The sequence below is a fragment of the Panthera uncia genome (genome assembly GCF_023721935.1).
Source record: "Panthera uncia isolate 11264 chromosome A1 unlocalized genomic scaffold, Puncia_PCG_1.0 HiC_scaffold_16, whole genome shotgun sequence".
In the NCBI taxonomy this organism is placed as follows: domain Eukaryota; kingdom Metazoa; phylum Chordata; class Mammalia; order Carnivora; family Felidae; genus Panthera; species Panthera uncia.
In genome coordinates this window covers 79554712-79569064 of record NW_026057576.1, presented here as the reverse complement: position 1 = coordinate 79569064, position 14353 = coordinate 79554712, and the positions used below count along the sequence as shown (strand labels likewise).

Below are 14353 nucleotides of genomic sequence, written 5' to 3'. Positions count from 1 at the left end.
GCTCGCCACGGCCTCCCGGGCGCTCTGAGAGCGCGCGCTCCCGGCCCGGTCGCCGTCCCCGGCCCTCGCCCCGCGCTTGCCCCGGCCCGGCCCCGCCATGCCGCCGCCGCCCGCGCTCGCCGCCGCCCTGGGCACCGCGCTGCTTGTGCTCCTGCTGGCCTCCGAGTCCGCGCACAGTGAGTACCGGGCCGGACCCCCGTGCCCCTCCCCAGAGTCCCCCCGCGGGCGCCTGCTCCCCGCGCCCCCGCTCTCCCCCCGCCCCGGGCGCCTGCTCCCCGCGCCCCCGGGCCCCGCACGCCACAGCCGCGTCCCCGGGGGGCTGGCGGCCGAGAGGACGGCGCGTGCGGGGCGGGGTTGACGGCGTGTCCCCGTTCCGTCCCCGCTCTCTCCCGGCGTCGTCCTCCCGCCCGCGTCCGGGCAGCTGTGATGCTGCGGGCGCGAGAGGCGGCGCAGTTCCTGCGGCCCCGGCAGCGACGCGCCTACCAGGTCTTCGAGGAGGCCAAGCAGGGCCACCTGGAGAGGGAATGCATTGAGGAGCTGTGCAGCCAGGAGGAGGCCCGGGAGGTGTTCGAGAACGACCCCGAGACGGTGAGCGCGCGCAGTCCCGCTGCTGGGGTCTGGGAACATCCTCCGTACGCGCTGCTGGGGAGCCTCACGGGGACGCCCCTTCCCCGCTGCGCAGACAGCCTTGGTGTTAGGGGTGCCGGGGCTGCAGTCAGGTCTCCCAGTCAGGAGTGCTGGAGGGGGGGGCGGGGAGCCCTGGGTCCCACCCTCAAGCCTCCTGCACACCTTTTGGGCCCCCTTTCTCCTGGTGACCCCAGGTGCTCCCGCAGCTGTAAGCAGGTGCGTGAATGGGTCCTCTTGAGACCCCATTACCTTGGTCAGCAGGCCTCTGAAGGCAGCCGCCTTCAGGGAAATGTGCAATAGGCAACACCTCCTCAGTGTTTAAGATGTAAGAGGAATACAGTGGGTAAAAGCCTAAAGGGCTTCCTGCCTCCCCCCTTAGATGGACCGGAAGTGAGAGGTGGGCTGCCCGCAGCCCCTAGATCCTCACCAAGGGGTATGGACTGTGTGCCTGAAAGAGGAAATGAAAGACGTGGCCTCTGGGATCGCTTGCCACAGCAGGTCCCGAAAGCCAAAACGGAAATAGGACCAGGACATCTGTGGGAGGGGTGGGCAGGAGGGCTGGGGTCGGGGGCCCCCCCGCCAGGGTGCCCTGTGGAGGCCTCCTTCAACAAGGTGCTCTTTACAAGCAGCTAGTGACTTTGGGAGCCTGGCTGTGCTGGCTCAGGACGTGACTCTATTAATAACGTCCTTGGGGGGTGTGGGGCGGCAGGCAGCCAACAGTAGGGAACAGCCCGTGTGGACTCAGCATCTGTGCAGGAGCTCTGCCCTCCCCGGGAGGGGACCCACGGGACCCTGCGTGTGTATTGGCCCTGGGGCAGATGCCCTTGGAGAGAGTGCCAGTGTGCAAATCGGATGGGCTTTATACCATGAGGTCAGGGTGACTTCACAGACATTTTTGGTTCTATCGGAATGTTTCTTCTAAAGAATTCTGGGATAAAATAAACACTGTGTGCAATAAATGGATAGCTCTGTGGGGCCCACAGAGGCTTTGTCTTCCCTGGTATTTCTCATCATTTGACCTGACAACCCTTTCCAGGCCGTTGTGAAGCGAGTTTTGAGGAGATGGCCAGCCCCCAGCAGTTCTTGTGAGGGTTGCTGCCGTGGGGTGGGCTCTGAGAAGGTTGTTTTCTCCAGGGCCGTTGCTTTCCATGTCAATAGCAGCACCGGTTCAATCTTTCTGTAAGGGCAGCACTGCTGGTCTTTTCTGGCCTGTTTTCCGGTTTCTTTAATGACGAGCCTGGTGGCCCAATGAGTCATCCCCTGCAGAGGATTTCTGAAGGCCTAGCAACAGGGCCATGTGCCTGGCCAGCAGGTCCCTGCCCGGTTGCAGGACTGTGTGACAGGTGCAGCGGGGCTCCCCAGCCCCCAGACCTTGTACAGAGACCCTGGGAGGGGGCTCACAGGTGAGAAGAGTTGAGGCAGCGAAGCTACTGTCCACCCCCATGGCCACTCCCGGCTGTGCTTGCCCAGAACGACAGGGCCTGACCTGGCTTTTCCTTGCTGCCTGGACACACTGTGTGTTAGCCACAGTATCCTTCTTCCCAGAGCATTAATCCCCTCAATGATTTTAATTGCTTTTATGTTTTAATCGTAACTTTATTTATAAACGTCTGACACAAAGGCAAGAGAAGGAAAAGTGTGTTTGCTCAGGACCCATGATTTTAACTCAGCCAGTGCTCTCTGGGTGCATTCCTGCAAGGGAGGTCATGGCCGCCCCAGCCTCCAGGGGTCCTCGTCCCTACAGCAGAGACTTGTGAACTTCTTTCATAGGAAAGCAGTCCGTGGTTTTCCAGGATCCTGTCCTCCTCGCCAGTCCCTGCCGGCAATAGTAACTACATCCTTCTCTTCATTTGCCAGTTTCCCAGGTTACACCAGCTACTTCGGGGTCGTCCCTCAAGGTCAGCTGGGTTGCAAACCCTTCACCTGAACCTGTACCTTGCATCTTGTGTAGACCGTAGTGAAGACTGTTTGGCCGTTGGCTTGTGGCATGCTGGGAGGAGCCAGGCTAGGGTTAGGAGTCACCCTCACCACCATGGGGGCACTCTGGAAGGGGCCACCCTGTCCTCAGGGTCGGGCTCAGTGACAGGCATACACAGCCACCTGGTCCTACTCTGTCCTTCTGGCAGAGAGGGCACCACTGCCCTCCGGGTCTGATCCTGTGGCTCTGGGGGCGCACTAGTGAGTGAGCCCCAGGGAGGGCATGGGGGAGCTGGGCCCTGCCCCCCAGGTTGGGCGGGCTTGAGCACCTGGAGGGCCAGCTCTGGGCTGCAGATGTACTTTCTGGTGTTTGGAGGCTTGTGCTGGAGTGCTGACTGCTAGCTGGGTGGGCTGTTCCTGCCTGATCCGGATTGTTCCTGACTAGGCTGTCTTTCTCTTGGGAAGGGAAGTGACCTTCACAGCAGGTAGCTGCTAGCACAATGGTTCCTTCCTGATTCCAGTCTTATCACACACCTGTGCTGGAAAGGAAGGGGGCCTGGGGTGGGGGGCTTCCTGACATCCTGGTCACCCTCCTGCTTCCCTCCTGGGAGCAGATAGTCCTCCCCCTCACGCCTCAGTCCCCTGGGGAGTGTCCCAGGCTCCCCATTGTTGCCAGGGCTAACGTTCCTCTGCAGGGCTCAGGGACAGTTGATTCCCTCCCTATCTGTTTCCTCTCACATGCTACGCTCCCCGCTGGCTCGCCCTCTCCTTGCTTGTCCTCAGTATCGCTTCCCGTTCACAAGACCCCTTCTATGCTGGGATTCTCCTAAGCTCACCGCAGGCCAGCCCAGCAGAGTCGCCTTCTACATAAATCCTTTAAGGCTGGCGGGTTCCAGACGCCGGAGGCCGTCTCAGTAATCGGCCTTCGCTTCCGGAAAGGGTTCTGGACAAAAAACTTAGCCAGCCCCACCCTACCTGCCTCCCAGCTCCTGGGAGCCCTCCCCTCTTGGGAACCCGCTCTTGGCAGCCACAACTTGGTGCTAGGAAAGAAACTCCAGGCCCTGGCCTTGACCCAGCACTTCATTAAATTTGAGGGCAGACAGTATTCGCAGCATGGCCAGCAGCGCACCTGGAGGGCTTCACATCACAGGTGCATGACCGCCGGCCAGTGCTTGAGCTCACATGTGTCCCCCTTGCCCATCTCTCTCCATGTCTCCACCTCCCACCTCCTCCATGTCTCTTGGATGTGGGGGAGCCCGGTGGTGCTGGTGGAGGGTTTTAGGGGTACAGTCAGCTTCAAAACCCTGCACTGCTGCTGGCCTCCAAGGACACTGTCTTCCTGAGATCCCTGTTTCTTTCAGGACAGCTTGGGGACAGGTACCCCTACAGAGATGAAAGTCTTACCTTCCAGCCTAAGGCCTATGGGGTCTCACAAAGACCCCAGCAGGAGGTGGGAGGGAGGAAGAGGGCACATGGTCACCAGTCCCCCCAACCCCTGCCACGTCTTGCCTCTGCAATGTGGGTGCCCTGGCTGGGGAGGTGACATACCGGCTGTGACCTTCAGGACAGCCACCGGCTGCCCACCTGCCCCCACCACCACCCCACCGCTGCCTCGTAGGTGGCCTGCATACACTGCCCCACGCACACACTGCCCGTCTCCTTTCTTGGGGTTCTCAAGGGAAGCAGCTCCTGCGGACCGTGGCCTCCCCTCCTGGACCCTCTCCTTCTTGGGCTTTCGCCCCTAGGGGCCTCAGGGAAGCTGGTCACGGGCTGGATTCGCCATTGTGGGGCTGGTTCTGTTTTGTCTTGAGGTGGCTGCTGCTGAGCTGAAAGGCCTGGGGCGGGGGTGCCGCTGAGGCAGGACCGGCCCTACTTGGCTGCCCCGTTCTGGGTTCTCTCCTGGGCGTCTGCAGGCACTTCAGCTGTGCTGTTCAGCCTCTACAGACCAGGCCCAGTGGATGACACTTGGTCCTTGCCAGTGGGCCCAACATCTGCCGAAAGCCAATTAAAGACGTTTTGGAAAACGCTGTAGAAGCAAAACAGCCTTCTAAGACTCTGATGCTTATGGCCTGTTTCTTGAGATTCCAGGTAGCTGGGGCCAGGATTTTCCAGACACTTCCCGGGTCATCCCTGTGTTCCAGTCATGCTGACAGGTGACCCACTGTCTTCACACTCAATGCCCCTCTTCCCTGGGGTCGGTGGGTTGGCACTGGGGGCTGTTTCTGTGATGCAGCATCTGTTGAGGCTCAGGGGTTAGTGTCTGATGTCGGGAATGCTCTGTGCCTCTGCAGTGCTGGTCCGGGGGCCCCACTGTGAGCTGTGTTCTTGTGAACTTGGACCTTGATGGGGTGCAGTTCATTGGAAGTTTTATAATAACTTTTCAAGAGGACTTGAAGTTCTGGAACAATATCCGGCCTGCTCCCAGTGATCACACAATGACAGATGTGTTGTTCAAATGAGATAGTTTGAACCCCATACTATCATACTTGTTTCCTCAGACTTCTTTTGTCAGATTTGAGAATTGTTTCTTTCTGGTATCAGTGCCCATGGTAATACACAGTTTTCCACATCTATCCCCCAAACCTGCCACATAGACCTGGTTTGCGCAGGGCTTTTCTTGAAACACTGCTCTCCATGAAAATCACACAGCTGGAATCAGCCAGCCCCTGGGGGCGGGCCTCTGCTTCCACCCGGGGGCCACTGAGGCTGTGCTGGGGCGTCCGCCAGGACTGGCATGACGCGGCTGCAGGTGCAGCCGCCTGGGTGACTGGTTTGGACACATGTCTCTATAGTGCGATGCTTCAGATTGAAACGGAAGATCCTGTTGGCGGGTTGCTGTTGGCAGTTGCCAGGGGCCGGGAGTAGGAGAGGGTGCTTCCCACCTGCCCTGTCGCGTAGCAGACCAGCCATTTGTGATGGAAGAGTCACCTTGGCCCCGCCCTGAATGATTGCTGCGGCTGCATCCCTCAGATGCAGGTTCTGGGTTGTCCCACGCACACCCCAGGCTTACCCCGTGCCAGATACGCGTGGAACACCTCACCTGCACCTCACGTGCACGCCATGACGTAGCATGTCTGAAGGGGCATCAAAATGCACTTAAAATTCCTTTCCCTAAGCCAGAAACAGACAAGAACTTTGCAGTAGTGTTCGTCACAGGGTCATAGGACGTGGTGGCCCTTATTCCAGATGCTTGTGAACTGAGGCCCAGGAATCTACGTGGGGACTTGCCCAAGTTCACTCTTCACTGGGAGGACACAGATGGAAACTCAGGCCCCAGCATCCAAGGTCAGCATGTTAACTCTGAAGTGATTGACCTTCCGAGGCGAGAAGTGTCTACACAGCCTGCTACGTGGTGACGCACACATGGGCACTGATTCATCCTAAAGCTAGTTATGAAAAGGGCCCAGAGAACCCAGCTTTCCAGCTGGCTCTCACCACTCCCCGGGACCCTGTGCTTATCTCGCTGGTATGTGCTGGGCGCCAGGGGCTGGTTCTGGGGGCGTGGGGGTGCATGCGGCTGCAGGAATCCCACTGCACAGATCCGCAGAGCTGCAGTCCCCAGCTTTTATCTGTGCACCTGCGTGTTGTCCCCACAGGAATTTTTAACAACACATGTGCACATTAGCATCTCAGGAAGTAGGGGAGCGCTGTGGCCTTGAGGGTGTTTCTGGGGCCTGCCCCCCTCCTTGCAGGGCTGATCTGGAGGCCCTGTGGGCCTGGCAGGGGTAGGTAGGGGGTGTCCGTGTTTCCTTTGGTCTCATGGAGTGCTTAAACAGACCCCTGGTTTGGAGAATCTTAGAGGAGATGAACTTGGGAAGACGACAGAGGGATTTTGTGTGAACCACGCTTAGAAAAACATGCACAGACTGAGTGATGCTGGCCTGGGGGACTGAGAACCTGTCAGGGTCCCTGCAGGCTGAGGGGCCAAAGCTTCCCCGTCAATAGCTGCGGATAGCTGCGAATCTCTCCGGGAGCCGTCATAAAAACTGCGAGACCGTTGTTGTGACTTCCTCCAGCTACCGCAAAGCAGAAGCCTCCGTAATGACGATTCAAGTTGATGTGACTTGGACAGTATTTCCCTTAGAAGTCAAGTTTGCTAGCAAGACAACATTAAGGTCAAAGGATTAGTCAGTGTTGTGGACCGCTTCTCAGGAAGACACCTTGTATTTGTATCACGTAAATAAGCAGTTATTGTGACGCTTGAGTCTCGGCCCACTTTGTCAAATAGCATAAAGAGTTTTGGAAGCAAAATTTCGGGCAGTTATTTATTAAAGGAAGTAAGAAATTCTTAATTTCCTGTTTGAAAAGTAACGACCGTTTGTTATGCTGCGATGTGTGCCTATTATGTCGTGTGAACTAGATCAGAGTGCTGGGTACTCCACGCCAAAAAGACTTACGCACTGCTGATGCTGATGTGTTTGCAAAGCAGTTTCCAGGTCCATTAACATGCTGGTGTCTCGGCCCTCCTGGCAGTGAGCCTCCCATTAACCTGCATATGCGTCAGAGGGCAGGAAGAAGGCAACTGCCCTGAAGGTGAGCCACGGCATCAGGACCGGAAGCTGTCTGGGTCACCCTGGTTCACTCCGCCCCTGCAGGGACTGCGCCGGCCTGGGAGGAGCTCGAAGAGTTAAAGTAGTTTGGACATGAAGGCATGTACGAGGTGTCAGTTCCCAAATTCTAGAACCTTCCCAGCTGCATGTGGTCCTGTTCATGAGCTACAAGAGGGCAACTGTGCTCAGTTCACACTGTGAGCCCAGGTGATGTTTCTGTCTTAATAATGTGCATTTTAACCCACTAGGCTTGTGTGGTTTTTGACCATTTTTGGAAGGCAGGTTTGCTCTCAGAGCATCAAGTTTATAGAGAGACCACTAAGAACCCCACCAAGCCTCAGAATGCCCCGGGGAAGAGGTGCACAGGCTGGGTGCTTGGAGGGCATTTCAGCAGGCTGGGCAGGCTGCCAGGCAAGGAGCTCGTCGTGGTCACAGCTTCTGGAGTTCCAACTCCAGAACTGACTGTCCCGCGGTAGGGGAGGGGCGAGTGGCAGGTGGACAGCCCACACGCAACCTTACCCCACAGGGAGGGTGGGCAACTCCCTGATGCTCTTGACGTTGCCACATGGGAGACTCTGGAGGCACAGACCCCGTGTGGCAGACCAGGGTTCCGGTGGTCAGCACGGGGCAGAGGCAGTTGGGAGGTTCTGTCTGCAGATGGGACTTGTCGAGGATTTCACCAGCCACCTATTTGCTGTCCTTTCTGGTGCTCCCCTTCTTAGCGAAGGGGCCAGATGGGTGATGGCACGATTAAGGAGCAGACATGGAAGAGACCGTCTCACGAAAACACCGTCCTGTGGTTTCAGAGCAAACTGCTAGGCCTCACGTTAGACGCAAGTGGACCGAGCCTGTCGTTGGGTTCAGGCCTTGAAGGTGCTTTGGGCACAGGTTCCTGTGTTTACAAGCCTGCAGGGAATAGGAGCATGGGAGAATGCGTCCCAGGGAAGGCCGGGTTTGTTGGAGCACCCAACTCCGTTTACGTGAGGATGTGTGGCCAGTGGGCTTTTGGCCAAGACCAGCACACTGAGCCTCCCAGAACCAGGTGCTCCCCGTAGGTGGGGTGTGAGCTCCACACAGGGCCACTTCACTCACGGGCAGTCCCTACTAGTAGGAGTGACGACTCAGTTGTTGAATCACACATGCACCATGTCTCATCGCCTCCTCAGAGAGTAGGGTCCTTGGAATGAATGGCGGAAGAAGAGGTTGGCAAATGGCAGTTCATCTAAGGATCTAAGTTCAAAAATGCATTGGCAGTTTGTAAGCTTGAGGAAATGTAGTACTGATATTTCTGAGTTTTGGAAGACACAAGCTGAGAGCACCGATTTAGGTATTTCTCCCAGTGTGCTTAGCTTTGTTATAAATAAAATCAACAACTCAGTGAAAATTGTAGGACTCTACATTTGCCTGTTCATTCATTCATACACCCAGCCATCCATGCATTCTTCCTTTGATCCATCCATCCGTCATCCAGCCAGCCATCCACCCATCCAACCACCCATCCATTTGCTCATTCTTCCATTCATCTATCCATTCATCTATCATTCATTCACCCATTTAGCAATGGCTCCTGAGGGCCTTCTGAGGGATAGTCAGCACCAGGCCAGGTATCAGGCATATACCTTCCCCTCTGGGATCTTCAGCTCAGTTTAGTGGCCTGCAGTTTTGCTCATTTCTTTGTGTCTTTAGCTGTTTAAGTAAAGCAGAAGCAAACTCCTGAGAAAAATGATTGCCAAGTGATAGACAGCTTCATTTCCAACCTGGGTGGCCCTGGCCTCCTGCTGGCTGGTCTGCCCATTCCCTGCTCCTGACCCCAGCCAAGCCCTCACACGCCTCCTTGTGTGGTCAAAAAGAAAGGGTAAGTTTGTAGGCAACCGATCCCTGGTTCTGAATCTGGCCATGTGAACTGTGGCTTCTGCTCCGTGGATCCCTGGGGCGGGGGGGAGGGGTGATGCTCATGGGAGTCAGCCCAGCTCCTGAGCCTCAGGCCACAGTTTATGTGTGGCCAATTTGTGGTGCAGGTGGGGCCGGCTCTCTGTTCTGTGTCCAGTGCCCTTCATTCACTGAGATTTCGATAGGTCTTCCTCTTTGGTCAGAACGTTGAAGGACAATTAGAAATGTCTCTTTCTCTTGGGAGAGTGCATAGTGGTTTTAGGTGCATCTGCCTTAGCTTTGCTGTTACTCGGGGTTAATCATCTCTGTCCTAGATTGCCAGCCAAATGAGCACCCCTCTCACCCCAAATAAATCAAGCACACAAATTAAGATAAATTGTCACCAGCTTATGGCCCAATGGTTTTGGAAACCACATTCCCATGGGTGTGATTAACTTAAGGGAAGGGCACATGGCTTTTCGGTCAGTGAGGCTCTTCTAGAACAATACAATCGCTGTTAAAACACATGACACATAGCTAGTAATAGTCAGGGCTTTGAAAAATATAATACAACTTTCTGGATAACATATAGAACAGCTTTCCTGTGGCAGTGCCACGTTTATGACCATACAGAACAGCTTTCTTGTGGCAGGTGCCACATTTATGACCATACAGAATAGCTTTCCTGTGGCAGGTGCCACGTCTATGACAACTGGGAACTCTGCTCACAGATCCTCAGTGTCTTTAGTTCCTTCGTAGTCTAATTCTTGGTTTTGTGAGTGGACACATCGTGCATCCTAAGTCTTTTCTTTCAGAGCCAGAGCCCCTCCCTTTGTGACAAAGTCTGTGGCCTTTGCTCTCCCTCTAAACCCGGCAGATGTCCCTGCCTGCTTGCCCTCAGCTCTGGGGGCTTCGTCTGAGTGTGCCTGGCCTCGCTTGCCTTTCCTGTCTGGGAGTGGCCAGTCCATGACTGAAAGCAGCACGGAGAAGTGAAACCAGGCCGTCAGGGCCCTCTGGATGCTGGTGGGGAGGGGTGTCCCCGCCCTGGCTGTGTGGCTCTGCCTGCCAGACCTGTCCTCTGTCATACCTGCCTGAATGTCACCTTCACAACCATGATACAAGCTGAAATACAAACTTGCTCTGACCATTACTTTTCTTTTAGGAGTTAAGAGTCTAAGCCACATCTTTATCAGAACATGACTTTCTGATGGGTGTCTTAGCAAAGTGTTGTAAACAGTGAGGGAAGGGGACAGGTGAGGTGCCAGACCATGGCGTGAGGCCAGCTAACTGTGGGGGCCCGTCACTGCAGATGACACACCAGCTCCTTTCAGCGTGGTTTTGGATCCCAGTGTGCTGTCGGGAGCCCGACCTGGCTTCCTAACCTTGGTTGAACACCACGACCCGTCGTGAGCCTCGGTTTCCTCCTCTCTGATGACGGGGTTAATTGAAAAGACCTTGGAGTGGTTGTGAGGGTCAGATGGAAGGACATACAATCACAGCACCTGTAGCGGGCACCCCTCCTCAGTGGGTGCTGCTGTGTAGCGACCTGGTCCCGTCCAGGGGAGCATCTAGGGCCAAGCCACGCTGTGACTGACCCTCAGTGAGAGATGATGGTGAATGGGTGGGGCCAAGGACCCTGGGGACAGTTCCAGCTGCTCTCTGCTGCTGGCCAAGACAGGGCAAGTGGTCCTAGTATTTGGCAGACAGCTGGTATGGTGCAGAGCTCTTAGTTCACGGTCACAGATGGAAAGGACCTTTGCTTCCCTTGCACCCTCCACACCTCGCCCAGCACCAGTTCCTTGTACAAACACAGTCGGTGCAAGTCAGCGCCTGTGTGTGGATGGCCCCACGGGGTCTGCATGCTTCTGGGAGGAGCCCGGTGTCAGCGAGGGTCCAGACAATCTTCCTCCTGGCCCTCCGCCTCCTGTGAGACACTGGGTCCCTTAAATGACATCCCCGTTGCCGCTTACAGAAGGTCCAGGCGGACATCATTCTGCAGCGGCCGAGACAGCGACCTGGGCCGCACCCTCCCTCTTCTTCCTCACGCCATGGTCCTTGAGGTGGAAAGTGGCTTTCTGGGTGGTTCTGCCCTGCTGTCACTGAGCCAGCTGTGGAGAGTTCCCCGCCTTCCTCACGCACCTGCCCCCCCCAGGTGCCTGTCTGTGCCCACTGGGGAGGAAGGCGAGGCCCTCTGCCAGCTGCTGCGGGCACTGTGTGGGGAGTGCAGGCCATGCCAGTAAACTGTCGCCCCTTCTTTTTCTTTTTCCGCAGGACTATTTTTACCCAAGATACTTAGGTAAGTTTGCATTGCTGCTTCTGTAGTTGTAGAGGAACAGAGGTGGACATGTCACCTGTCAGCTGGGCCAGCCCGTCCCACAGGTGCTCCTGGGGAGGTTGCTTTACTCACACGGTGAGCTTGGGACTCTTGGAGCACGTGGTCACAGCACCTGTGCCTTTCACAGCAGCACGATCCGCGTCAACCGCGATCTAGTGCCGTTATTTGCAAACCGCTTCTCTGTTCTGACTCCGCTAGTTTGCTATTTGGGAATGTGGCTGATTTAGTGAGTCTCAGACCTGTTGGTCTCGGGGTGTCTGCACTCCTGAAGTTACTGAAGATGCCGAAGAGCTTTTGCTCCATGGACTATGGTGGTTGGTATTTGCCGTGTTTTTTAACAGAACTGAGCCCAGTAAGAGATGTTTTTGTTTAATTTGAACAAGAGGAACGGACAGGCAGGTGCTCCTGGCTGCCCAGCAGGTGTGTCACCGGACAGCGTGGCCCCCAGAAAGCTCCCGAGTGTACTTGGGAGAGAAAGTAAGACGCGTGACAGCCAAGTGACCAGGGACCATCAGAAAGAGGCTCTGGACTTTCCCTGAACTACTCCTTTAATTGATACTGTTCTAAGATTTTTCTAAGATGTACATCATTATGAGACAGACCTACACCAGGGTCTGTTCCTTCTTAAGTTTGGTGAATTTCCTGTTGGCCTTATGTCCTCTTAGCGGTATTCTCTGGGTCTGTGCCATAGAGGGCCCTGAAGAGCCGGGGACCTGCCCACTCCCAGGCTCCCTGTTGGCCTCCGCAGGCCTCGCTCCTAGGTGTCTGGGATTTGTTTCCAGGGGCAGAGGGTGACCAGCTGTCCCGGGAGCCGCCTCCAGGTCGCCTGGGCCCCGGTCCTCCTGGGCATGACCAAGCGCCAGGGACCTACTGAAGGTCCGGGAGTGGCTCAACACCCGTTCTGCATGAGTTCCTCCTCCAGCTCCCGTGTGAACCAGCCTGTCAGACGGCTCGGGGAGGAGGGCACTCAAATCATGACTTCCACATTCAGGGTCCAACGGGGGTTCTGTTGGAGACCAACTTTAAATGAGGTTCACCTCTCTGACTGTGGCCAGAAAACCCAGTGACTGTTCCTGGTCCTTCATGCCACCAGAGAGTCCGCAGACAGACCTTTGGACGCAGTTCTGCCTTTTTGTGGGAGGCCTTTTCTTGCCAGCGTTAAAATCTCTAATAACAAAAGCTGGAGCACCTAGGGAATGTGAATAATCTCCTCTTCCAGAGGTGGCTCAGAGACGACTCACGAGATCTGAGGTCTGTCCTGTCGTCTGTCACCTGTGACAAGAATGACTGACCTGCTTTCCATCTGTCTTACAGACTGCGTCAGTAGGCATGGGCCTCCGCACAGCAAGAGCCCAGCTTTCGCCGCCTGCGTTCAGAGTGAGTCCGCCTCCCTGCTGTTCCCCTCAAAGCCCCGCGGGTTTGGGTAACTTCAGGCTCTGCTGTGGTTTTCCAGGGACCTTGACTAGCCCCATTACCTTAAGGAGCTGCGGCCCCGGCCTGAGCTCTGCTCCTTTTCCACTGAACTTGCCCTTTGCAGCAAGTGAGGTTCGTTTCTCTAAATAAGCAAGCAGTGCATGCGGTATAAAATCTAAGCCTTTCCTGGGTGTGAGGAGCAAGCACTTCGCCCCCGGCTGTGCCTCCTGGTCAACCGGTGAGGCTCCAGAGGCCCGGGTTACCAGATCTGAGAATATTCTGGGGCCCGTAAACACATACGCACAGTCTCTTGTTTTGCACAAATGCCAACTTACCACACGGGCGTGCCGACCTCTCTCTGCCCTGAGTGCAGATCGGCACACACGCACATTCACGGCAACACCGGCTCGGGTAGGTAGCATTAACTGTGAACTGGGGACTTCTAGGCTACCTCCGGTTTTTGACAAGTACAAACAAAATCTCACATGCATCTGACGGTGTCTGCAGGACAGAATCCCAGGGCGGGACCTACAGCACCAAGCCCAGTGTCATTTCTCATTTCGGGCCTGAATTACGCCAGGAGCCAGCGAGCTCGAGCAGGAGGCCCACCCACTTATCTCTGCCAAGCTGGTGCATTTTTTTTTAACTTTTTTGTTTCACCCAGTATAAACGATGAAGGGTGACTCCCAGTCTTTGTGTTTATGTTTTTCTCACCGAGTCAAGCTGAGCTTTATGTGTTAGCCGTTCGCACAATTTTCCCTCTGCTTATCATGCATCTTTTGTATTCTTATTAACATCATGTAAGTGATCACTCAGTAACACTGACTTTTCGCTGGCGAGGAACGCTGTAGCCACCTCAGCTGGGACTGACTCTGGGCCCGGCTCAGGTCTGAGCTCCTCACGGCGAGCTGGCTGGTCGACCCTAAGCCCAGGTGTCTGTGTGTTCACCGCACGTGCTAGGCAGTTGGGCTCTGGGCGCGCAGCCCCTGCACCTGAGGCCAGGCCTGCCACCCCCGGGGAGCCCAGGAGGGGAAGACCCAGAGCTGCTCATGGACTGGCTGGCCTGGCTTGTGGTGCTGCTGCGTCCAGCCACCCACCTGTCCGTGTGCTGGCCAAGGGCCTCACCCCACTCGCCTGGCCTGGGTAACGGGCCCAAGCCCTGGTTCAGAGGAGCAGAAGAAATGATTGATTTAACTCAGGAAGGCGAGGGAAGGGTGGTGAGGCCGTGTGGCCCCTGCTCCCCTCTGACCCCAGGGCAGCGGCACAATAGCAGGTGCAGAGCAGACTGGCCTCTGTCATTTTGGGTACAAGTGCCTGTTAACTCAGGGTGGCCAAAATCCATGCCCATGCATCATGGGCAACCTGGAGCAGGCTCCCTCCCTCAGCCCCCTGGGGTCAGCTCATTACCTCGGCCTCCTAAGGGTCAGACCGTGACCTCAGCCTCCCGGGGGTCAGCCTGTGACCTCGGCCTCCCTGGGGTCAACCCGTGACCTCGGCCTCCCTGAGGGCAACCTGTGACCTCGGCCTCCCTAGGGTCAGCCCATGATCTCAGCCTCCCAGGGGTCAGCTCGTGACCTCGGCCTCCCAGGGGTCAACCCGTGACCTCGGCCTCCCTGGGGTCAGCCCGTGACCTCGGCCTCCC

At 56.3% G+C, this 14353-nt stretch overlaps 1 protein-coding gene across 1 annotated transcript in view; it reads left to right on the top strand.

Annotated features, from left to right (window-relative positions):
- Nucleotides 1-27: 27 nt before the first annotated feature.
- The window catches only part of GAS6 (growth arrest specific 6), a 33089-nt gene continuing 18763 nt past the window's right edge, over nucleotides 28-14353 (top strand). The window contains exons 1-4 of the mRNA XM_049647285.1: nucleotides 28-176; nucleotides 422-588; nucleotides 11235-11259; nucleotides 12613-12675. Of these exons, the coding sequence (XP_049503242.1) occupies nucleotides 98-176; nucleotides 422-588; nucleotides 11235-11259; nucleotides 12613-12675 (334 nt within the window). The 5' untranslated portion in view covers nucleotides 28-97. The remainder of the gene's footprint in view (nucleotides 177-421; nucleotides 589-11234; nucleotides 11260-12612; nucleotides 12676-14353) is intronic.